At 42.8% G+C, this 26,051-nt stretch overlaps 2 protein-coding genes across 10 annotated transcripts in view; one reads left to right on the forward strand and one right to left on the reverse strand.

Annotated features, from left to right (window-relative positions):
- LOC100565037 (zinc finger protein with KRAB and SCAN domains 1) overlaps positions 1–8,154 on the reverse strand; it is a 30,274-nt gene extending 22,120 nt beyond the window's left edge. The window contains exons 1-3 of the mRNA XM_062973533.1: positions 7,391–8,154; positions 4,507–5,488; positions 946–1,060 (exon numbers count right to left, since the gene is read on the reverse strand). Of these exons, the coding sequence (XP_062829603.1) occupies positions 946–1,060; positions 4,507–5,235 (844 nt within the window). The 5' untranslated portion in view covers positions 5,236–5,488; positions 7,391–8,154. The remainder of the gene's footprint in view (positions 1–945; positions 1,061–4,506; positions 5,489–7,390) is intronic.
- Positions 8,155–10,459: 2,305 nt separating this feature from the next.
- Positions 10,460–26,051, forward strand: part of LOC103278093 (zinc finger protein 436) — a 15,627-nt gene continuing 35 nt past the window's right edge. The window contains exons 1-9 of one of the 9 annotated variants that reach the window (XM_008105807.3): positions 10,465–10,687; positions 12,188–12,307; positions 12,744–13,512; positions 13,760–13,880; positions 14,230–14,312; positions 14,862–14,988; positions 15,562–15,696; positions 16,420–16,673; positions 19,810–20,150. In XM_008105807.3, the coding sequence (XP_008104014.2) occupies positions 12,847–13,512; positions 13,760–13,880; positions 14,230–14,312; positions 14,862–14,988; positions 15,562–15,696; positions 16,420–16,673; positions 19,810–20,010 (1,587 nt within the window). In that variant the 5' untranslated portion in view covers positions 10,465–10,687; positions 12,188–12,307; positions 12,744–12,846 and the 3' untranslated portion in view covers positions 20,011–20,150. Of the gene's footprint in view, positions 10,688–12,187; positions 12,308–12,743; positions 13,513–13,759; positions 13,881–14,229; positions 14,313–14,861; positions 14,989–15,561; positions 15,697–16,419; positions 17,997–19,809; positions 23,074–24,496 lie in introns of those variants that run through there. The other 8 variants (XM_008105810.2, XM_008105805.3, XM_008105803.3 and 5 more) reach the window with 8 other exon arrangements.

The raw sequence follows: 26,051 nt of genomic DNA on the forward strand, positions 1-26,051 counted from the left end.
CCCAGCAATAGCCATAAGATCCAAGATCTTCCACATCTTGTCTCTGTCATTAATCAGAATGGCAACTGCAACCAAGACATCAGGAAAAGACCAGAACCTGGGAGGGCAGCTAGGAAAGAACGGACACGATCTTGAAGCGTCAAGCTATATAATTGAATACTTAAGCTAGATGGCCCATGGCATTGTATTAACGCTTTCTATGGGTGACTATCAAAGCTGGACATTCAAGAAAGGTGACAGGAGGTAAATCAACTTATCTTAAATGTGCTTGAGAAGAGTATTGTAGGCATCACTGACGGCTAAAGAGACAAACAAATGGCTTCTAGAGCAAAACATGCCTGGGCTGATTCTATTATTCTACTTGTTAGTATTTTTCTCGGTCTCCAGTATGATTATACGGTCCAGCACCACTAGAAGCTGATCACAGAATCGTACTGGAGAAACTAGAAATTCCTAGAGAGAGGTTCTTTGTAAAAATCCTCAGGTTCTCCAGCATCATTGAAGGAAGTTGACCATAGGGGACACACAGGAGGACAAAGAACATTCTGGGGTGGTTGTATGTTTTCCGGGCTGTCTGGCCATGTTCCAGAAGTATTCTCTCCTGACGATTCGCCCACATCTGTGACAGGCATCCTCAGAGGTTGTGAGGTATCTCACAACTTCTGAGGATGCCTGCCATAGATGTGGGCGAAACGTCAGGAGATAATACTTTTGGAAACTTGCAATACAGTCCGGAAAACATACATCCACCCTGTGATTCCGGCTAGAAAAGCCTTCGACAACACAAAGAGCATTCCAATGAAATCTGTAAATAATCAAACCCACAAAGACCAAAACTGCAAATGTGGAGAGACAACTGTAATGGACGATGAAAGATAACAGTCCAAATGTGATAGGATCCCAAGTCAGGCTGCAGCCTTAGAAGTTCAGGGAGAGAAAGCTCACCCAAGAAACTATTCTCCCCGTTACTCTTCTGCTTGGCTTCCTTACGGATCCGTTTCTGAGCGAGGTCTGAAGAAGCTCCTTCTGTACTCTGAGGAGTCTTGGGAAGGTCAGGCTCCTAACAAAGAAAAGAAAGTCATTACTTTAGGACAGACTAAGGATAAATGTGAATGACAAAAGGTATCAATTGAGATGAGACTGGCCATAGGGCTATTTCACCACTCCTTGTTGAAATATTTTTTTAAAAGTACAGTAGAGTCTCACTTATCCAAGACTTGCTTATCCAAGGTTCTGGATTATCCAAGGCATTTTTGTAGTCAATGTTTTCAATATATCGTGATATTTTGGTGCTAAATTTGTAAATACAGTAATTACAACATAACATTACTGAACTACTTTTTCTGTCAAATTTGTTGTATAACATGCTGTTTTGGTGCTTAATTTGTAAAATCATAACCTAATTTGATGTTTAATAGGCTTTTCCTTAATCCCTCCTTATTGTCCAAGATATTCGCTTATCCAGGGTTCTGCCAGCCCATTTAGCTTGGATAAGTGAGACTCTACTGTATATGTATTACTCAAATATAATGCTCACCTTTTTTTTGGCAAAATCAAAATTGGGATGCGTATTAGATTCGCTTAATACGGTAATCTTAGTGTTGATCTAAAGCAGGGGTCCCCAAACAAAGGCCCGGGGGCCGGATGCGGCCCTCCAAGGTCGTTTACCTGGACCCCGCCCTCAGTTTTATAATATATTTTTATATCATTTAAAATAATATAATATATTGTATATACATATAATGTTGATAAAAATATTATAATGTTATACAATATAATATTAATAATACCATATAATAATAATATTAATTATATGATATATATTACATATAATATTACAGTATAGTGGTATAGTTCAATATAGTGATATATAATGATAATATTGTGCTATGCTAATAATATAATGCAGTATATTGTAAGTACATACAGCTGCTCTGAGTCCCCTTCGGGGTGAGAAGGGCGGGATATAAATGTAATAAATAAATGTAGTAAATGAATAAATAATTTTAGACTTAGGCTCGCCCAAAGTCTGAAATGACTTGAAGGCGCACAACAACAACAATCCTAATTAACTTGACTATCTCATTGGCCAGAAGCAGACCCACACTTCCCATTGAAATCCTGATAGGTTTATGTTGGTTACAATTGTTTTCATTTTTAAATATTGTATTGTTCTTTCATTGTTGTTGTTGTTTTGCACTACAAACAAGACATGTGCAGTGTGCATAGGAATTTGTTCGGGTTTTTTTTCAAATGATAATTTGGCCCCTCCAGAGTCTGAAGGATTGTGGACCAGCCCTCTGCTTTAAAAGTTTGAGGACCCCTGATCTAAAGCAACAGGGGAAGCTGCTTCAAGAGCAACTAGAGCTCCTATTTGAGGGATGTCACCTGTAATTTAATTGTCATAGCTTAATGCTATGCCATCCTGGAATTTGTAGTTTGGTGAGACATTCACACTCTTTGGCCTTCTCTGGCTTGTAAGATGCTGTACTAAACTACTGTACTGCAAAATAATCCTGCCAATTGAAAGCTCAGCAATTCAATCCTGGGTCGAGGTGAGCACTTGCCGTTAGTCCCAGCTCATCTGCCACCAAACAGCTCGAAAGCAGAAATGCAAGTAGATAAATAGGTACCGCTTTTAGTGGGAAAGTAATAAAGGTGCCCTGTAACAAAATGCCTAGTTATAATGTAGATTTTAAATATGTTTGTTGATGTTGGGATATGACCTACCTTATACGCCTGGCGTATGAGCAGCCATTTTGTGGTTCTCAGGGAGCAGCAGCACCAGGAGAGGAGCTATTTTGCATAGGAACGACCTGATTGGTCATATGCAAATGAGCGGGTGCCAAGATTTGAAAGATGAGAGAGTCAAGGATGGCAGTTGAAATAAAAAAAAGAAAAAAAAATCCAACTGAACATTCTATGGCAGTTGAAGTCAGTTAGTAAGTGAGGGAGTTAGCTGGAGAGTCATGATAGTTTTTTAGTCAGTAAATGTCAGGGAGGACGTTAATGAAAGGTGGTTAGAGAAGTAGTTAGAAGAACAAGTTAAAGATAATCGAAAATCTATTTTCACTTAGTAATATAGTAGTCCTTTTTAAGAAAAAGAAAAAGATTGAAGGAGAGTTGTCCTCAGCATTTATACCTTTATGACCATTACGCTTTTGCCACAAGAACGCTATAAATAAACTAAGTTATTGTTACTCTTTAAATAAAGACTTTTTCTCAGTATCCTGAATATATTTCAAGAAGTCACAAAAGGTGGAAGAAGGATTAAACAGTAATTTGCTTCTGTGGTGGTATATTCAGGTAAGCGGATAACCGGACCTCTTCCAGACTGTTTTACATTTTTGATGAGATAAATAAGCAAAAGGGACTTTTCTACTACTCCAATAAGTTGGAAGTACAGTAGAGTCTCCCTTATCCAAGACTCGCTTATCCAACATTCTGGATTATCCAACGCATTTTTGTAGTCAATGTTTTCAATACATCGTGATATTTTGGTACTAAATTCATAAATACAGTAATTACTACTTAGCATTACTGCATATTGAACTACTTTTTTGTCAAATTTGTTGTATAACATGATGTTTTGGTGCTTAATTTGTAAAATCATAACCTAATTTGATGTTTAATAGGCTTTTCCTTAATCCCTCCTTATTATCCAAGATATTTACTTATCCAAGCTTCTGCCAGCCCGTTTAGCTTAGATAAGTGAGACTCTAGTAAAAGGTAAAGGTTTCTCCTGACGTTAAGTCCAGTCATGTCTGACTCTGGGAGTTGGTGCTCATCTCCATTTCTAAGCCGAAGAGCCGGCGTTGTCCATAGACACCTCGAAGGTCATGTGGCCAGCATAACTGCATGGAGTGCTGTTACCTTCCCGCTGGAGCGGTACCTATTGATCTACTCACATTGGCATGTTTTAGAACTGTTAGGTTGGCAGGAGCTGGAGCTAACATCAGCCGCTCACGCAGCTTCCGAGGTTTGAACCTGGGACCTTTTGGTCTCCAGCTCAGTGCTTTAACACCGGGGCTCTACTGTATATATAAACCTTCCTTGCTTAGTTTCTCCATACCTCACAACCTCTGAGGATGCTTGCCATAGATGTGGGCAAAACATCAGGAGAGAATACTTCTGGAACATGGCCAGACAGCCCGGAAAACATACAACAACCCTGTGATCCCGGCCATGAAAGCCTTCGACAACACAAAAGACTCCCTTGACTGAAGGTTTCTGCAGGCATCCCTAAGGAGCGGGTGTGTGTCCAACGCCCTTAAGGACATTGATCGATGAGAAGAAAGCTCTTCAGCACAAAAGATGGAGCGACAGCACCCACCCACCACCCAGTCAAGCCCAGGCGCCAAGATGCTGGAAATACATAAACCACATAACATTCCTTCCATGTTTTTTTAGCCTGTAAGGTAGCATGGCACAAAATCCCAATAAACATACAGCTCAGAAGGTGGTAAAACCTTATCCACAATCTACACCCATATATGAAACTCTCACCTGCCACCTCTCTCTCTCTTCCTCTTGCTGGCTCATGAGGAAGTCCTCTGCCAGGGCCACGGCCTGGGAACAGGTATCTGGCCCTCCGGCTCGGATCCAGACTTGGAGATCCGGTGGGAGGCTGGCCAGGAATTGCTCCAGAATCAGCAGCTCCAGGATCTGCTCCTTGCTGCGTCTCTCCGGCTTCAGCCACCGGCAGCAAAGCTCCTGGAGCTGGTTGTATATCCGCCGGGGATCTTCAGACATCTGGCAGCAGAACTGCCTGAAATGTTGCCGCTGCAGCTCCATCCTCAGGGCGTCCGCTCTCAGGATGGCAGCCTTCACTTTCCCATAATCCTTCTTGTCCCTGGCTTCCAAGCTCCGAAAGGCTTGCTCCGCTTTCCCACTGAGTGCGGGCAAAAGCCGGGCAACCCACTCCGCCCGTGGCCACTGGCAGGCTTTGGCCACTTGCTCGAAAGAGGTCAGGAAACCCTTAGCGTCGTCCCAAGGGGTGGACTCAGCTAACTCCGGGCTCTCCGGCATCCTGGGAGAGGCATGCATGGTCTCGAGGAACTCCTGCCACTGGTTTTCCCAGTGATGGTGCACCCCTCTGTACGTTTCCCGACGGAGCTCCCTGGGCACCCGCCACCGCTGACGCTCCTTCAGGGATTCAGAAAGAACCATGCCAGGTCGTTTTCCTTGTCCTTCCAGCCCATCTGGGAGCTCTGGACTCGCAGTTTCAAGTTCCATGTCCAGGCTGTCTTTATAATCCCAACTCTGGGATTTGAAACCCCTAGTGTCAAATTAAATCCTCACGCTTAGCCCTTTCCCTGATCCCTAAATTCCGCTGTTAGATAGAAATGCAATAACTCTCCATCTTTTCCTGACTTGCTGGGAAGTTAGTTCAGAGCCATAGGAATCAGCCTTGTAACAAAAGCACCGAAGCAGTCAAGGCCTCTGGAAACAAATGGGGATATCCTCGAATTGCAAGATGAAGACCTCCCTGTGGAAACAAAACACACACATGAAAGTCTTGGAGCAAAAAGCAGCATCAAACTAAGGCCTCATTTAAACTGCTATATAAAATCCAGATTATCTTATTTGAAGTGGATTATATTGCAGTGTAGACTCAAACTGGATCACTCTAGGTTGCTGTGAGTTTTCCAGGTGGTATGGTCATATTCCAGAAATATTATCTCCTGATGTTTCGCCTGCATCTATGGCAGGTATGCTCAGAGGTTTGAGGTCTCTTGGAAACAACGCAAGTAGGGTTTATGTATATGTGGAAAGTCCTGGTTGGGAGAAAGAAACAGAGGAATTACAGACATGAATCAATCAGGGCAGCGAACGCCTCAGAACAAAGGATTCCCCCAGGCAGGAATGAAGCTTGCGAGGCCATTAATGCTAATCAAGGTGGTTAATCACAACATTCACATTGGCCTCCAACAGACAAGAGTTGTGTTGTCGAAGGCAACCCTGGGATCACAGGGTTGTTGTATGTCTTTCGGGCTGTCTGGCCATGTTCCAGAAGTATTCTCTCCTGACATTTCGCCCACATCTATGGCAGGCATCCTCAGAGGTTGCAATTGGCCAGCTTGATTAGCACTGAATAGCCTGGCAGCTTCAAAGCCTGGCTGTGTCCTGTCTGGGGGAATCTAGCTGGCCCTAATTGTTTCATGCCTAGAATTCCCCTGTTTTCTGAGTGTTGCTCTTTATTTACTGTCCTGATTTTAGAGTTTTTAAATACAGATTGCCAGATTTTTTTCATTTTCATGGTTTCCTCCTTTCTGTTGAAATTGTCCACATGCTTGTGGATGTCAATGGCTTCTCTGTGTAGTCTAAATCAGGACAAAAAATAAAGAACAACACTCAGAAAACAGGGGAAATCCAGACAAGAAACAATCAGGGCCAGATAACACCTCCCAATGAAGGATTCCCCCGGGCAGGAAGCAGCCAGGCGTTGAAGCTGCAAGGCTATTCAATGCTAATCAAGCTGACCAATTGCAACATTCACACCTGCCTCAAACAGACAAGAGTTTTTTTCTCCCACCCTGGACATTAATCCACAGATATATAAAATCCACTTGCCTAGTTTCCAATAAACCTCACAATCTCTGCGGACGCCTGCCATAGATGTGGCCGAAACGTCAGGAGAGAATGCTTCTGGAACATGGCCATACAGCCCAGGAAACTCACAGCAACCGAAAATAATCTACCCAAACTTTGTTTCATGCACAAAATTATTAAAAAATATGATGTCTCAAATTGCCTCCCAAGATGTAGGGAGGAGAACCATAAATGGATTTCATTCTTAGACTTTGCTCCCAATTATTTATTTGAAACAGTTCCGAGTTTAATTTTCTTTGTTTATAGTATTTAGTTTTTATATTGTTCTTAGACTTCGCTCCCAAAGGTTTCAATTAATTTATTTGCGATAGTTCTGGGTTTAATTCTCTTTGTTTACAGTCTTTGGGATTTTATATTGTATAGTTTTTAATACTGTTGAGTCTCTAAAAGTGATGTATAAATAAATACAATAATAATCTCCAAAATATCTTCATGATGCACGTAAGGAAATTTCCAAAAATTCAAAATTCTTCTGGTTTCAAGCACAGAGAAGGGATGCTCAGCCTGTATTTCTTTTCTTCCTGGGTTTTATAACCTTACCTTTCAACGCCAGGTGGCTGCAACAGGAAGGCGCCCCCCTTTCCCCATCACTAATGTGATTAATGACGGGGAAAAGGTCATGATAATCCCGCTTCATCCCTGGATCAGTCTCCCTGCCTTCCAGGGAAGGAGGGAAAAGCCCACAGAATTAAGTCTTATTAAGGGGAGGAAGGAGGGGGTTCATACAAAAGAGCCACGCAGCCATTCACCCCTTTTTCTTCCCTCCAGCAAAACCTACCTGGCCGGCTCTCCAGTCCCAGGAGAAGGCGGCCCCGGCTGCCCAAAAGAGGCTCCCTTCGCAGGGCTAGCAGAAACCGGTGTCACCCCAGTATCCTTTCGCACAGGTCACCCCCTAATTCGCTTTTGCTCCCCCTTTCCACTGGAAGGCGCTTAATGGCGGCAGAGCAGCAGAGGACCGCGGAGAGGCTTCCCAACAGCGCCACCTACTGGGCGACGCGAGCAACTGCTCACACTCCGCCTGTCTCAGGCTTCATCTACACTGCCATCAATTTACAGTACAGTAGTTTGAAAATGCAATACAGTAGGGTCTCACTTATCCAACCTTCGCTTATCCAACGTTCTGGATTATCCTGCCGCCTGGAACCACAGCTGTGTCTCTAGGCACCAAGGATTGAACTTTTTATGGATTTAATTTTCGGCAATGCAATTCTATTGTCGTCGTCCTCTCACTCGTTCAGTCGTTTTCGACTCTTTGTGACCTCATGGATCAGTCCACACCAGAGCTCCCTGTCGGCCATGGCCACCCCAGTTCCTTCAAGTTCAAGCCAGTCCCTTTGATACCATCCATCCATCTTGCCCTTGGTCGGCCCCTCTTCCTTTTTCCTTCCATTTTCCCCAGCATCATTCTCTTCTCTAAGTTTTCCTGTCTTCTCATGATGTGGCCAAAGTAATTCATCTTTGCCCCTAGTATCCTTTCCTCCACTGAGCAGCCGGGCATTATTTCCTGGAGGATGGACTTCTTGCGGTCCAAGGCACTCTCAGGATTTTCCTCCAGCACCAGAGTTCAAAGGCATCGATCTTCCTTCACTCAGCCTTCCTTATGGTCCAGCTCTCGCATCCATAGGTTACTATGGGGAATACCATTGCTTTCACTATGCGGACCTTTGTTTCCAGTGTGATGTCTCTGTTCTTCACTATTTTGTCAAGGTTGGCCATTGCTCTCCTCCCAAGAAGTAAACGTCTTCTGATTTCCTGGCTGCAGTCTGCATCTGCAGTGATCTTCGCGCCTAGAAATATAGAGTCTGTCACTGCCTCCACATTTTCTCCCTCTATTTGCCAGTTATCAATCAGTCTGGTTGCCATCATATTGGTTTTCTTGTTGTTGAACTGCAACCCAGCTTCATCCACTGGACAGAGGGAAATCGACATTGGGGGCGAGGAGCACTCTCCAATTGGCTGGTGGGCACAACAGTCCCGCTTCTGTGGGGACTCCTCCCTGATTTCATCTCAGCTCAGCCAATCACGGCAAAGCCAGAAACAGCTGGCGGAAAATTCAAAAATGCCTGTTTTTGCTATGTATGGTATCTCAGCTTACTTTGGCGGATTACTGCAAGCCGGCATCACTTTCAGCTGATTACCTCGGTGGCTTTCTCTTCAACTGGTGAGATAATTATTGATTGGAAACTATTGGCTATGGCTTCTTTGTCTCACCAGGCACGGCCCACAGCGACCTAGCAATCTGGATCTCACTATCCACGACTGCTTCTAAATTGCTCTATTTCAGTATTAGTTATCCCTCATAATTTGGTGTCATCTGCAAACTTTATTAGCAGACTAACTCAGCCAGAGAAGTCAGCCATGGCAGAGAACTTGATGAACCAACCTGGACACAGTATATTATCTGAGAACACATAAATGCTCGACCACTCCAACAACTATCATGTCAGACTACACAGAGAAGCCATTGAAATTCACAAGCATGTGGACAACTTCAAAAGAAAGGAGGAAACCATAAAAATGAACAAAATCTGGCTACCAGCATTAAAAAACTCCAAAATCAGAACAATAAATAAGGAGCAGCACTCTGAAAACAGAAGAATTCCAGACAGGAATAAATCAGGGGCAGCTAACGACTCTGAACAAAGGATTCCCCCAGGCCAGGATGAGAGGCTGGGAAGGCCATTTAAGGCTAACAAAGGTGATTAATTACAATTTTCACACTGGCCTCCAACAGACAAGAGTTCTTCCCCCCACCCAGGAACTTCCACAGATATATACAAACATTCCTTGCTTAGTTTCTCCATACCTCACAACCTCTGTGGATGCCTGCCATAGATGTGGGCGAAACGCCAGGAGAGAATACTTCTGGAACATGGCTATACAGCCCGGAAAACATACAACAGCCCTGTTTATAAGCATTTCCCACTAAACCTTCATCCAAGTCATTAATAAAGATGTGGGACAATACAGAAAGGTGTTTGACACAGTGGTGTCAAAGATCAGTGGTGGAGTCTGTGGGTAAAGAAGTTAGGATTCCTCACGTCTGTTCAGGGCAGACTTGTAAGAGCAACATTCAGGAAAATTCACCAACACCAGTGGAATATTATAGGCTAAAGGTATACATCCCATTTCTAGACTTTTTCTGCAGTCAGCTTCAAGAAAAGATTACAAGGTAAAGGGAAGTAGTTCAGGAACTGTGAGTGTTCCTCCCTATGAATTAAGGTAAAGATAAAGGTTTTTGTGTCCGACTCTGGGGGTTGGTGCTCATCTCCATTTCTAAGCAGAAGAGCTGGCGTTGTCCATAGACACCTTCAAGGTCATGTAGCCAGCATGACTGCATGGAGCGCCATTACCTTCCTGTCAGAGCAGTACCTATTAATCTACTTACATTTGCATGTTTTCGAACTGCTAGGTTGGCAGAAGCTGGGGCTAACAGCAGGTGCTCACCCTGCTCCCCAGATTCGAACTGCCGACCTTTCGGTCAGCAAGTTGATCAGCTCAGCAGTTTAACCCGCTGCGCCACCTAGGAGCCTTATATGGTGACATATGCACCTTTTAGAAATTAAAACAAGAATGTAGAGGGCGGTCAGTGGGTGAGGATGGGATGCCATGTTGGGACCAAGGGAATGGCCTTGTAGGCTTCCTCCATGTGAACAGATTGGGCTTCTCTTTTGGAATAAGAAGCATTGTATCTGACTGGGGGGGGGGGGGCAGGGTGTGGGCGGGGCTCAGGTGGGCGGGGCCAGGGTGAGGCTGGAGCCCTAGTCCTCTCTCTCTGGAAGGGAAAGGGCTGCAATGCTCCAGGCGGCCACCGGGGGCAGCAGCGCCTTGGCCAACCTCCTTCTCCTTCCTGCTTTTCCTTCTGGCCGAGTTCCTTCTCTCTTGCTGCCCATCTAGACTGTGGGAAGCTTCCTTTCTTCCTTCCTTCCTTCCTCCCTTCTGGGTGAGGCGGAGGGGAGCTCTAGGACTAGGGAGTCCTTTGGGGTCCCAGCTGGCCCTCTTTGGCAAGGGAGGCTCAAGGCCTTGTGAAACTACAATTCCCAAGGTCCCCTCCCCTTTAGCCACGGTTCTGCAGGTAGGCTCAAAACAACCTTTCTGGGGGAGGGGGAAATGCCCTTTTCTGGCTTCCTCTTGAATATTGTGCATCCCTTTGCAGTAAGCTATTGTGTAGATTTGTATAATCTTTCCATAGATGTTTCATTATATTGTAACAATAACATTTGCCATGTTTGACGTCTCTCTTTGTAAATTAATGTTTCTATATAGTATTAGCTTAGGTGCCCGTCGATGCCGGGTTAGGTCTTTTGTGACGATGAACATTAGAATATTTTGTATTTATTTTGAAGGCTATTTATTACAATTAGAAAACACTTAAGGATGTGGGTAAACCACAACTCCCATCATTGCCTGTCATTGCCTCCAAACTGTGCCAGGAGTTTAAGCTGGTTATGATTAGTCTGTGTGCCAAGTTTGGTTCAGATCCATTATTGGTATTGTATTTATTTCATAATGCTATTTATTAGAAACTTATTAGAAAACACATAAGGATGTGGGTAAACTACAACGCCCATCATTGCCTGTCATTGCCTCCAAACAGCATTAGGAGTGAAGAGTTGATCATGGTGGGTCTGTGTGCCATGTTTGGTTCAGATCCACTATTGGTGAGGTTCACAATGCACTTTGCATATGACTGAACTATAACTCCCATCATACAGGGTCACCACCACAACCCCTCTAGTACTTTCTGTGGGCCATGGGGGATCTGTGTCCCATGTTTGGTCCAGATCCATCATCAGTGGAGTTCATAGTGGTTTCTGGATTTGGGTGAACTACAACTCCCATTGCCTGGGGTCATTTCCCTCCAAATCCACCAATACGTAAAGTTGGACTTGGTGGGTCTGTGTGCTAAGTTTGGTTGAAATCCATCTTCAATGGGATTCACAGTGTTCTAAAGATGGGATTGAACTATAACTCCCATCACTCACAGTAATTGCCCCATCTCCAAACCCACCAGTCTTTAAAGTTGGTTGGGGGGGAGTCTGTGTTCCACGTTTAGTCCAGATCTATTGTTGGCAGAAGTCACAGGAAAATACAGACATAGATATAGATACACACACACACACACACACATATATATATATACACACACATACATATAAACATACGCATACATAATTTTATTTACATAGATTCTGTTTTTCTCTTGGTATTGGCAGCAAGGCAGCTTACAAAAAAAAAATACAAAGTACAGTAAGACCCCTGTATGCACAGGAGACGTACCCTTGGCCAAACCACAGTTACAGTACTTGAAACTGCAGATCCCAACAAACGCCAATAAATTCAATTCAAATGACCTCACTTCCAAACCCAGCATGCTATAGAGGTGCATTGGAGAACCTAGTTCTCAACCTGTGGGTCCCTCAGGGTCTCTGCCAAATCTAAGATTCTTGAGAGGAGGAGTTATTCCACTCTTATTACTCTTTGAGAAGGTAAATGAATAGATTTTTGGACAGATTCCATCCAAACTGAATTTTTATTCAGTTTTCCCCTCTGCATTTCATTCTTTTTAATTCAGGAAGAATCTCACTGTTCAGCTCAGGAATATATCTCCACGCTGCTGGAAATGCCTGTATTGAGTTGTTCCATTGAGTAAGGAAAGACCTGCAGCCCTTTGCCCCTGCACATTCAAAGCAAGGTTGGTTGACATTGTTCAAGGTATTTCCTGGAAGCAACACTACTTCCAGGCAAGAAAACAAAAACTTGGTTGTAGAAACCAAGGTTTTGACAAGTAATGCAGTCCAAAGAATAATTAAGAAATATGTGCAATGACAATTGGAATGGCTGCGGTATACAATTTTTGGTTCATGTGAATTTAATAATTATATTGGGTTGTTTTAATACTTTGTCTTAGTGTTTATATGTTGTGTATACATATGTTTAATGCTTTTAATTATTTGAATTCATAGCTGTATGTTACTGTTTAGTTATTATGATTTTTTTCTATTATACGTATGTTGGGTCTGAATTTCTGCCATTATGTTGTAAACCACCTTGAGTCCCCCCCAGGGGTGAGAAAGGCAGTATATAAATATAGTAAATAAATAAATAAATACTTACTCTTTTCAACCCAGAACCAAAGTTTGGCTTGAAGGGAGGAAGGGGAGGAAGGAGCTGAATCCTGCAAGTCTGCAGCTGGAACTAGGAACGCCAAGAAAAGGAGGGAAAGCTGGAAGCATGGTACAGTCTGAACATGTGACCGAAGGGCTACAGTGGAAAGCACCAGAAGAAGGCAACAACCTTCCAGGTAAAGGGATGCAGCAGCACTGGGAAGCCCAATGGCAGGAGTTCCTGAAGACCCTCCAGTCACCTTCCTGGGCATGGGGAAGCCTTTCGCCAGCAGAGGAGACACCGTGGGACGAGGCCAAGGCCTTCCTGGCCTCCTTTGAGCAAGTGGCCAAAGCCTGTCGGTGGCCAAAGGAAGAGTGGGCGGCCCGGCTGATGCCCGCTTTGAGCGGAGAAGCAGAGCAGGCCTTTCTGAGCCTGGAAGCCAGAGACAGAGAGGATTATGGGAAAGTGAAGGCAGCCATCTTGAGAGGAGAGACCCTGAGAGCGGAGCTGCAGCGCCAGCATTTCCGGCAGTTCTGCTGCCAAGAGGTTGAGGATCCGCGAAGGGTTTACAGCCAAGTCCAGGAGCTTTGCAGTCGGTGGCTGAAGCCGGAGAGACGCAGCAAGGAGCAGATCCTGGAGCTGCTGGTCCTGGAGCAATTCCTGGCCAGTCTTCCCCAAGACCTGCAAGGATGGATCCGAGGCGGAGGGCCGGAGACCTGTTCCCAGGCTGTGGCCCTGGCAGAGGACTTCCTCCTCAAGAGGCAGCAAGAGGCCGATTCCGCCAGGTGGCAGGTGAGGCTCCAAGGGCTATTGAAGCAGAGGCTGGGTGGCCATCTGTTGGGAGAGCTGTGATTGTATTTACTTGTATGACATGTGCACTGGATAAGAAGCATTGGACTAGATGATCCTTGTGGTCATTCCCAACTCTACAGTATTTTTTAACCTATGTCTAGCAAAACTTAATGTTAAACAAACACAGTAGCCTGAGAGAATTCCCTTTCCTTCTCTCCATTCCGAAATCTCCCTTCCTGTTTCTCAGGGACTGTCGCAGGATGTGTGTGTTGGTTCCCTGGAGGCAGAAAGGAAGTCACCAGGTGCTGCTCAGGGACAGATCTGTGAAGAAGCCAAGCCGGTGAAGGATGCCGAGATCCCTTTGCTAGGTAAGGCTTCATGGGTCTGTGAGAATGTACGTGCCACACAGAGGCTACACCTACACTGTAGAATTCATTTAATCTGACATCCCTTTAACTGATATGGCTCGGTACTATGGGATGATGGGAGCTGTAACTTAGAGAGGCATCAGCGCTCTTTGGCAGAGAAGGCTAAAGACCTTGTAAAACTATAAACATGGCCCATGGGGTGAAAAGGTGTTTGAGTGATTTCTTTTCAAAAACTATATTTTTTGAAAAAATTGGAAGGAGGGGAGTTTGCACTTGCCCAGCATCTGCCTTTGACTCTATCCAACCTGTTCTCCTTCTAAAAAAAAGAATTGCCATTTATTCTTTGCAGGTGGTGGAATCAAAGTCCCAAGTCCTTCCATTTCAGTGTTTCCTCCTGAAGGACAAGTGAAGACAGAAGCTGGGCTTGGTGAGGTATGTAATCCAAAGTATTAGTCTGCAATAACAATAATAATGTCTAAGAATAACAATAAGGGATCATCTAAGAGTCTTATAGACCGCAAGCTGAACATGAGCCAATTGTCTGATGTAGCAGCTAAAATGGCCAATGCAATTCTAGGCTGTATCCATAGGAGTCTAGTGTCTTGACTGAGGGAAATCTTAGTCCCACTCTCTTCTATTTTGGTCAGACCTCACAAAGTACATCCTTAGTATCTGTTGGTATTTGATTCCTTCACCCTCTATGGATACCATGGATAGCTTAAGGCTTAATGATTTATTGAATTGTTTGTCTTGATCTTGAATGCTATTTTCAAGAACCCAAACAAAGACTGCAGAAAGTTCACTCTGTCAGCTCATTGCTCTAGATAGAACATGCAAAAGGAACATTAGTCCATTTGAAGATGCATCTGCACTGTAAAGTTAATGCAACGGAAGCACAAGCACATCAGTCTCTATGTCAGTATTGTTGCACATGCAGGAGGGCCTAACTGTTGTGTTATTGGGCATGTCTTGCATTTCCAGGGTCTGTTGGATTGCCATGACACAGGCGCCTCTTTGCACACGGTTGAGCGGACACTGCCCCAGCCGGGCCAACAGACAATCTTTTGGCAAGTCCTGCAGGAGGAGGGCGGAAACGTCCAGACATTGGGTAAGGGCAAGACCGGTTCAAGTACTATATATGTTGCCAACTCGCCACATTTGCGGATTTTATTATGTGTGAATGTAATTAAAATGTTGTCCTTAGGAATCTCTAGATCCCCCAGTACGATTATGTAAGCAGTCTCCAGTAGACATTGATCATAGAGACATGCTGCAGCACCTAGGGATTCCTTAAGAGGGTTCTCTGAGCCCCTTACCCCAGTGAATGTGGAGGATTGACTGTACTATAAGGTCAGGCTGAATATCCCTTTACGTGCATGTATGTAGATAATGAGGGGTCATGGATTTGAGACCCAACTGTAAACATGAAATTCCTTTATATTTCTTCTACAGAACTTTGGCATTCCTCCTTTAGTATGTACCAACTTGTGAGATGCAGACGTAACCATGAAGCATAGTCTCATGTACACAGTAGACATAATCATGAATCAGAAGAATTAAATGGGTGTAGCTGACTTCTCCCAGTGGCAGAAGGGAAGCCAGGGTTGGGAAAGGGTGCAAGAGGCAGTTGAGGACAAAGGTCTCCTGAGCATGGACAGAAATCCTTTCCCTTTGTCTGCAGGTGAGGGGAAGGCAACTTTGCTTAAAGTGGAGGTGTCTCAGCATGGAGGGGATGAGCTGGAGGAGAGGCCCGGGGCAGTGCCACTCATAAACCAAGGGGACGGACTGTTGACGGCGGAGACCTGTGGAGAAAGAAGTGAGCCCAAGGGGGAAGAGGAAGGGGCTTCTGTGAGCGCCAAAGGAGTCAGGAAATTTAGGCATTTCTTGTGGCAGGAAGAGGCTGAACAAATTAATGGGGCAGTACCTTATATACTCAAGTATAAGCCAACCTGAATATAAGCCAAGGCACCTAATTTTACCACAAAAACTGGGAAAAATTATTGACTTGAGTATAAGCCTAGGGTGCGAAATGCAGCATCCACTAATAAATTTCAAAAATAAAAATAGATACCAATAAAATTACATTAATTGAGGCATCATTAGGTTAAATGTTTTTGAATATATACCATATTTCAAAGAAAAACAGTAAACTAGCTCTGTAAGTGGAAAAGTAGGGTCAACAAAACAATATGGCATCAACAATAACTTTATAATACTACTAATAATAAAACTTCATTTGTATCCCACCTTATCTCCCCATGGGGACTCAGGCTGGCTTCCAATATAGCAACAGGCAAACATTCAATGCATATATAAACAATGCAGAACTAGATGTAGATATAGATTATATACCGTATTTCTGGCATATAAGATGACTTTTTAATCCAGGAAAATCTTCTCAAACATCGGGGCAAGCTGCAGGCATCCGGAAGGCATGGAAAAAAGAGATGGAGCAGCGCTGTGCCCAGCAAACACGCCTCTTTTATCTATCTGGCCCACCCTTGTATCCTATTACTGTACCTCCTTCTCTGCCTCTCAGATCTCACTCCTGAGGACTGCAGAGCTCCACCAGCAAGAAGAAAGAAATATGAAGCCAGTTTCAAACTTAGAGTTGTAAACTTTGCCATGGAACATAATAACTGCGCTGCTGCAAGACAATATGGAGTAACAGAAAAGATGGTTCGGGACTGGAAAGCAAATGAAAAAGCATTAAAGAGTATGCCAAGGGGTAAATGTGCATTAAGAAGAGGCACCCCACATTGGCCAGAACTCGAAAAACATATAGCAGACATGGTGAGTGAGCATCGTCAAAACGGTTATGTAGTGACACGAAATAAAATACGTTTGTTTGCACTTCAGTGGGCCAAATCTAACCCAGACCACAGCAACAGATTTAAGGCCACGGTATCCTGGTGTACTAGATTCATGGGAAGACATAGTGTGGTACTGAGGCAAAAGACGAAAATTGCCCAAAAATTACCTGCGGATCTTGATAGGAGAGTAAATAGTTTCCATCGATACGTAATACAACAGCGCACTAAACATGGCTATGCGCTAAGTAGTATTGGAAATATGGATGAAACTCTAATGAATTTTGATATGGTTGGAAATAAAACTGTCCATCAAAAAGGTGAAAAAACAATTTTAATTAAAACAACAGGACATGAGAAGTCCAGTTTTACAGTGGTACTAGGATGCACAGCGGATGGTGCCAAACTGAGACCAATGATTATTTTTAAAAGAAAAACAATGCCAAAACTCAAGTTCCCTGTTGGTTGTTTTGTACATGTGAATGAAAAAGGCTGGATGGATGAAGAAGGGGTAAAGCTATGGCTTGATAATGTATGGAACAGGCGACCAGGTGAACTTATTCAAAAACGTAGTCTCCTGGTGTGGGATATGTTCAGGGCTCATTTAACTCACAACACCAAGCAAAGGCTTGCAAGACTAAACACAGATGCGGTAGTTATTCCTGCAGGGTTGACATCGTTGGTACAGCCACTGGATGTGTGCCTAAACAGGCTATTTAAAGATCGCATTCGAGAACAGTGGAATGAATGGATGGTTAGTGGCGAAAAGTCATTCACAAAAGGAGGAAACATGTGTGATCCACAGTTGGATGTTTTGTGCAAGTTTGTCATAAAAGCCTGGAATGATATTGATGCAGAAACAGTAATCAAGTCTTTCAAGAAATGTGGCATATCAAATTCATTAGATGGTATGGAGGATGACTACCTGTGCCAAGATGAGAAAGAAGCCAAAGCTGAGACCACACCATCTGATACAGAATTTGATCCGTACGATGACTGCCTTACAAATGTATCACAAGATGTCATTGATGTACTTATGATATCAGATGATGAACAGGAGGATGATGAATCATCAGTTCCAATTTGTTGACAGCTTAGAAAACAAACAGCATGGCAGCTCCCATAGGTTTATTGCCTTATCCTTCCTTTCAGCTTTAGAGTGAATTAGGAAAAGTTTAATCCACTTGCACTGTTTTATGTTTACGTGTTCGATGACAAACAGCCTTATGTTTATAAGTGACAGTTTTCCTGCTAAGTACCTGCATGCCATAAGCGTTTGAATTAAAATTATCATATTAAAATCGAATCTGATGTTTTTAAAAAAAATTATTTGGTGTGCATTGGAAGAGGGGTAGTCTTATACGGTGAGTATATCCCAAAACTATATTTTAACTGGAAAAGTTGGGGGTTGTCTTATACGCCCAGTCATCTTATACACCGGAAAATACAGTACTAATTTCACATATGCATTTCCCCCTGAAACGTTTGCAAATCCTCCCTATATGTACATTTCCTGCCTGCAATATTTGCAAGCCCTATATATCTATGTTTATATCTAGCTAGACATCACTCTCTATATGTGTCTGTGTGTGTATGTGCATTTCCACTGCAATATTTGCAAGCCCTATATATCTATATTGATATCTATCTAGACATCCCTCTCTATATCGATAATTGTATCTATATAGGATTTGCAGAGACTTGCAAACATGTGAGGGGAAAATTCATGTATAAAAATAATATATACATATAGATTTAAATCTCTAGATCTATCTATCTATCTATCTATCTATCTATCTATCTATCTATCTATCTATAGGATTTGCAAAGACCTGCAAACATATGAGGGGAAAATTCATATATCAAATTAATGTATATAGATGATGATAATAATAATAATAACAATAACAACAACGTATACCTCGCCACCATCTCCCAAACGGGATTTGGGGCAGCTTACATATGGGACAAAATGCCCATAGACACAAATACAAACAATCCATCAAGCAAAAACATCGTTAAAAATAACAAAACAGTTAAAAACACAAATTCAGTAAAACATAAGAATAGATAGAGATATATAGGTACATAGGAATTGAAAAGGCTTGTAGGGGGAAATGCTCAGATTAACGAATATTTTGGAGGGAAATGCTTTTATAAGATTAATGGATATAGATGGTTTGCAAAGATTTCAGGAGAAACATGCATATATAGAAACATATTTATAGCTCTATAGGGCTTGCAAAGGCCAGCGAACACTTCCAAAAATGCACATATAAAGTTAACACACACACACACAAAAAGCCAGGAGATTGGTGGGTTTGAAAGAGAGCCATACAGACAAGAAGGACATGAAATATATCAACTTCCTTCCCTTTTGACTGGAAAGGAAAGGACACTGTTACGGGAGATAAAAGTTGCTCCTGACACGAAAACAAAAGAGGAGAGAGAAATATATCATATATGGCAAGCAATGGCCTCCAGGCTCTGCTGCCTGGCCTTGACCCCATTATAAGCCAAGGGAGACCTTTTAAGGTCAAAAAAGGGCTGAAAGACTCCGCTTATCTTCGAGTATATACGGTAATTTGGGGAAGGCTCTGGTTCCCCAATTGTGGTCGAAAAAAATGTCACAGAGCCTCCTGCAGAAAACCAAATTTGTTAAACTATTAGAAACATTATATTGAAGATAAACCTCATGAATACCCAGAGCACGTGAGAGAAACTTTTTAAAAAGAGAATTATACCCATATCAGGGGAAAGAATGTTTGAATGTCCTGACTGTAGGATAATGTTGTCCAACAAAACACACTGAATAGCCATCGGTTAAGGAAGCCAAGTTTGCTCTCTTTCTCTTTAATTTTCTTTTTAGAGGCCAAAACAAAAATAGAACCACACATTTTTTCAAAGCAAGCGTGAAAAGTACGGCTGTGGATGTATAGAGAGGACTTACTAGTTTAGAATAGTAGTAGTAGTAGTAGTAGTAGTAATAATAATAATAAAATAAAACAAAGAAGTCCTGAAGTGGCATGAAAGGGATAGAAGTATCGGCAACGAGAAGTAGAAGTGGGATGAGAAAGGTGATGAGGACTTGGACAAAATTCCTCTCTGTGTCTCTTTAGGTGCTAAAAAGAGATGTTGGATCAAGACAGAGGATTCTGAGCAGGGGGAATCTTTGCCAAAGGAAAGTCACAATGTGCTGGCAGAAACTTTGCATCAGAGTGTCCCCATGGCACCCGAAATCCATGACCCCAGATATGGGTTTGAGAGACAACAGAAGAGAAAGCTACCAGATGAGGAACATGAGGAACCAAGTGAGCTGACCCTAAGTCTTAAATGTGCTGCTAATGAAACCTCCCAAGTGCCCATAGAAGGAGGAAAGACCTTGTTTCCCAAGCATGGAAGAAAATATTGCTACAAATCTGATCTTGGGGTCACAGGTCTGGTGGAAAACCCTATAGGATGCCCCATGAGGCAGGAAGATATCCGGACGACATCATTTCTCAGTCAGCCTCAGGAAACCCTTAAAGGAAAGAACCTGCAAGTCATTTCCAAATGTGGGGAAAGTCCCCATCAAAGATATGTTTCTGTTCAACACCAGAATACACACCCAGAAAAGAAACCTTATGAGTGTCTGGCGGATCAGAGAAGCTTTAGACACAAACAAACTTTGAAGAAGTATCGGAAGGGTGATTCAAGGAGAGAATTGTTTATATGCACTCTCTGTGGGAAAAGCTTTACTTTTAGAGGGAAATTAACCATACATCAGAGAATCCATACTGGAGAGAAACCGTACAAATGTCCTATGTGTGGGAAGAGTTTTAACCGCAGTGGGAACTTTAAGAGACACCAGAGGATTCATACTGGTGAAAAACCATACGGATGCCCTTGGTGTGGGAAGTGTTTCAGTCAGAAAGAAAATTTGACTCGTCATCAGAAGAGCCATGCTGGAGAGCAAAGCTGACAGTATATCTGAGAATTCCAGATGGAGATATTTCAAAAGGACCAAGTTCGGGAGGAATTTCAGAATTTTTTCCTGATTTTCCACCCTGGTATATCTGAAAATCATTCTTCTTCAATGTTTGTCCTGCTTTATGGTGGGGTCCACTTTACTGGTTTATGGCACCATTTCATCTGGTTGTGTGCCTGATCAGGGTGTATGCCAGCAGTCTTCAGGTCGTTGTGCAACGTTTCCAGCTGGGGTTGTAAATCATTAATATTGTTGATCTCTTTGTAAGCAGATACTTTTCAGGGGTAGAGCAGTGTTTGAAGAGGACTGTCACTGTCACTATATTTTGTTATTACAGATGCTATTTTATCACCCTGATAAAAGATCCTTGAGAAGCAGCAAGGTAGCCAGTATGTGTTTCTTATGGTGCTGGATTTGTTACATGCCATTAAAGGGACTCAACCTTCAAGACATTGAGAATATTGAATTGTGCCTTTTTCATCTTCTTACTAAAGAGGAGACTGGCCTTGAACACTAAGCATATGTCATGGAACTGAATAAACATTTACTTTTGTAAGACTTGCTTATTTGCAGATCTGTATTGGATTAAACCATTGTTGTCATTGCTGGATTTTTGCAAGTAATGTTGATTAGGGCAGCTTTAGATGGTCTTAAAGTCTTTTGTCCTTTGAAGCACAAGATTGTCCCTTTTTAACAGAGAGATGACGTGGAAGAGAATGAAAAAAGGAGGGCTGTGTCTTCAGTGCCCCGAGTAACTTTCCAGATGATTAGTTGGAGCAGCTTTTGTATAAATTAGCCACGTTTGTTTTTCATTTCCTAATCCCAGGTTTAATGTAGAAAGCTCAAATGTAAAGTGGGGTTGATGTATCAGTACACATAAATACGCATACACTTAAGTGATCCAAGCTGAGGAAAGACATTTTGCATCGGATGGAAAACAAGAGGAAGCAGGAGGGAAGGCCAGGTGGTACATATTAGGAAAGCAGTGGCCAGAAAAAAGACAAATGTCCTTTTTCTTCAGGTGATGAAAAGGGATGTTGGAAAGAGATGAAGATATCTCAGCAGATGGAATCATCACCAGTAAAAGCATCTCCGAGGAGCTTACTTTTGGGACCACAGTTCTTCTCACTCACAGAAGACAGAGACCGTTCAGGATTCATAAGACGGGATCCCACCTCAGAGATCAGGAGTCGAAGTCGAAGAAGTTAGTGGAGACAAAGAGGAAACATACCAAAAGGTGGTGATAGCAAGGCCTCCACAGACATGGAGAATCATTTTTTTCTCCATTTATGAGGGAAAATACCGCAATGTGTCAAATGAGTTTGTTGATCTAAACCCAAGGAAGAAAGATGCTGAATGTCCTGAAGATGGAGAAAGATGCAAGAGCCACGGACAGTCTTTACAGAGATACCAAAGTGTTCCTACGGGAAGGAAACTGCATAAATGTCCTACTAGTGAGAATGGTGTCAAATTTAGAGTGCAACTAACAAACCACCAGCAAAGTCACATTGGACCAATGTTCTTAGTGCGAGAAATGCTTCAGCCAGAAAGATAAACTGGTGAAACACCAGCTAAGCCATACCAAGGGGTGGGGGGGATCTGTAAATGCTCTCAGTTTGACAAATGTTTCACTCTGAAATCTAACTTAAAGACACACCAAAGAATTTATACTGGAGAGAGTCCTTATGGATATTCACAGTGTGGCAGGTGTTTCGCTCAGAAATCTAACTTGAAGAACCATCATACTGGAGAGAAACCCTATGAATGCTCTCAGTGTAGCAAGTGTTTCATTCATAGAGTCAGATTGTAGAGGTATCAAAGAATTCATACTGAAGAGAGTCCATATGAATGTTCTCAATGTGGGAAATGCTTCTGTCAGAGCCCACATTTGAGTGGCCACCGCAAAATCCATACTAGAAAGAAACCCTATTGTACCCCGAATGTGGAAGAGGCTTCCCTTGGCAATATCTGTTGAATAGACACCAGAGAGTGAGTGAGAAGAATTGTTATCCAAAAGGTGCACTGATGAAACATTAATATTTTTGAAGGGTGCTGAGATAATGTGTACTCCATAGTCTGTAGGCCACTGCAAGGTGGGGGGGAATTGGAAGCCATCCTTCCTTAAAGGCCTCCCCCAGCAGCAGGTTCAAATGGTAGACCAGATTCCTGCTGAGAAACAATAATTTTATAAGTCAAGATGGACAGTTTTAAAATACAGATAAGTGGGTGTTACACAAGTGTTGCCATTTTTTTTTTTTGCTTTTTTAGCATCCAGGACCCCCTATGAAAGCGAAAAACAGAAGGCAAAACTTTAAAAGAGGAAAAGAGTGAAAATGAACTTGATTATAGAAGAAATTAAGAGGAGAGAACAAGAATAATGTTATATGCAGACAATAATAAAAGTAATTCTAGTGACATTTAGTTGTATCCACCATTTCATGTAACTAAAATCCAACGGGGACTTTTACTCCACAAAAACGGGGGCCTTACTATAAACAAAGAGCAAGAAAATACTTGCTTCATTCCCCAAAATATGTGACTGTAGTTGATCTTGGTCTGTGTCATAGTGACCATTTTATGCCATATTTGTGGTTTTGCTGACAAAACTGCATGTTTGAAACATGCCTTGACTTGCAAAAACGTGTTTTCATTTCTGAGTATTAAGGTTAAGATTCTTTAAGGAAGAACAAGGAGGCGATAGGGCCTCTGTGAGGAGAAGTTGGGGTGATGGTGACAAGGGACAGGGAAAAGGCAGAACTACTTAATGCCTTCTTTGCCTCAGTCTTTGCACAAAAAGAAGGCCAGCCTCAACCTCAGCAACATGGAATGGACGAAAGATTAAAGGAAATCCAACCCCAAATAGGGAAACAAGTTGTCCAGGAACACCTGGCCGCTCTAAATGAATTCAAGTCCCCAGGGCCGGATCAACTACACCCAATAGTATTGAAGGAACTAGCGGAAGTTATTTAACCACTGGCAATCATCTTTGAGAGTTCTTGGAGAACGGGAGAAGTCCCAGCAGATTGGAGGAGGGCGAATGTGGTCCCTATCTTCAAGAAGGGAAAAAAGGATGACCCAAACAATTACCGTCCTGTCGGCCATCGCCACCCCCAGTTCCTTCAAGGTCAAGCCAGTTACTTCAAGGATACCATTAATCCATCTTGCCCTTGGTCAGCCTCTCTTCCTTTTTCCTTCCATTTTCCCCAGCATCATGATCTTTTCCAAGTTTTCCTGTCTCCTCATGATGTGGCCAAAAGTAAAGGTTAAGAGGGGATATTCTAGTTATGTTTAAATATTTGAAAGGATATCTCAAGGGTTTTGGTATGCCTGCTGCTACTCTAGAAACTAGATGCAATTGAGTCAAACTGCAGGAAGAGAGATTCTACCCAAACATTAGGAAAAACACTCTGTTGATCAGAGCTGTCTACATGGGAGCCTGGTGAAGTCTTCACTGGAGGTTTTCAAAGAGACTCACTGAACATCTGTCATGAGTGCTTAAATTTAAATATTTGGTTGGCATAGCTGTCTTTGGTTTGAAAAAGCCAAAGAATATACTGCATTATGGACAGATGGATGGTCATGTGTTAGGAGTGCTTTGATTGGTTATTGCTACATGGCAGCAGATTGGATGGGATGGCCCTGGGGTCTCTACCAACTTTATTATGAATAGCAGCTGTAAAATAAATTATACCTTTTTAGAAAAGATATATATGTGGGCTTGATTTGTGTAATGTACACTGAACCAGTTTACTCCTACAAAAGAGGGTGGGAAGGCCAAGGGTTTGGCAAAGTGATCATGGATCAGAGTGTGGGAAAAATGTCTCTTTGTGTCTCCATAGGTGAAAAGAAGAGAAATCCATTCAAGATAGAGACTACTCGGCAGGAAGAGACGAGACCTGGGGAAATATGGAGGCCATGTGCCAAAGGAGGCAAAGGGAACCTCGTGGTTGATGAAATTCCCAAACAGCAATGGGAGTCTGAAGGGCAACAACAGATTAAACCCATACAAAGAGAGAATGAAGATACTTCACTCTCGATAGGTCTTACAGGTGCTGTTAGCCAGACTTCCACCATTCATGGAGCAGAAGAAATGTCCTCTTTTTTGCAGGCTGATGTGGGATGTAGCTACAGATCAGAAGATACAATGCGTATCAGGGCAGATTCCTGTCCGTTTCCCAAAGTACTGAAAGATTTCCCGGAAGTATCGTGCTTTGATAAACATCAGGGACTGAAAGCCAGAGAGAAGGAGAATGAGGTCTCTGACTGCATGACGAAGGAGAATTTAATGGGATGTCCAAGTAACCTTTCAGGGAGAAATATTTATGATTATGCCGATTGTGATAAAACCTTAAATTATTTATCGGCGTTCATGACAAACCATGAGGTTCCTTTGGAAGGGAGACCATACAAATGCTCTTCTTGTGGGAAAAGCTTCACGTTACTAGAAAGGTTAATTAGGCATCAGAAAAATCATACCGGGGTGAAACCGCACAAATGTGCCCAGTGTGGGAAATGTTTCAGCCAGAGAAATCACCTTAAGAAACATGAGAGGATTCATACCGGACTGAAACCACACAAATGCTCTCAGTGCGGGAAATGCTTCATCCACCGGGACCGTTTGAAGAACCACCAGAGAATTCATACCGGAGAGAAACCCTACGACTGTCCTGAGTGTGGCAAGAAGTTTAGCCGGAGAGAACATTTGAAGAAACACGAGAGGATCCACACAGGAGAGAAGCCATACGAATGCTGTCAGTGTGGTAAATGTTTCCGGCAGAGAGAACATTTGGTTGGACACCAGAGGACCCACACTGCCGAATGGCCTCTGAAATGCCCCGAATGTGGCAGAGACTTCTCTCGGAGAGACCTATTGCTTAAACATTTGGAATCCCACAAAGGACAGAAATCGTATAAATGTGGGAAGTTTCAATCAGAAAGGTAGACTGATTAAGCATCAGAGCACCCCTACTCCACACTGATACACCCTCAGTGTCCACAGGGGTCCAGACCTACCCACCCACCTTGCCACAGGTACCAAAAAATGTCTATATTCAAGTCTGTACAAAAAATTGTTGTGCACGCCTTCCAATGTTTTGCTTGTGCTCTTTATCGCTGTATTTTAATTATTATTTAATTATTTATTTAATTAATAATTATTAAGGGGTGCTTTGCTTGTGCTTTTGATGCACAAAGGCAGAAGAGGGTTGGACTAAATGGCCCAAGCGGTCTCTTCCAACCCTCTTTATTATTTTTATGATGATGATGATGATTATTATTATTATTAACATTGAGGCTGGGGAAATTCAAAATGCAAAAGTATAAAATGTGTATTTCTCTATGTAATGTTATGCCGGTTCCTTTTGCAACTTATTGCGACCGTCATCCTGCTCCAGC

This window comes from Anolis carolinensis, chromosome 2, assembly GCF_035594765.1.
Source record: "Anolis carolinensis isolate JA03-04 chromosome 2, rAnoCar3.1.pri, whole genome shotgun sequence".
NCBI classification, from domain to species: Eukaryota; Metazoa; Chordata; class Lepidosauria; order Squamata; family Dactyloidae; genus Anolis; species Anolis carolinensis.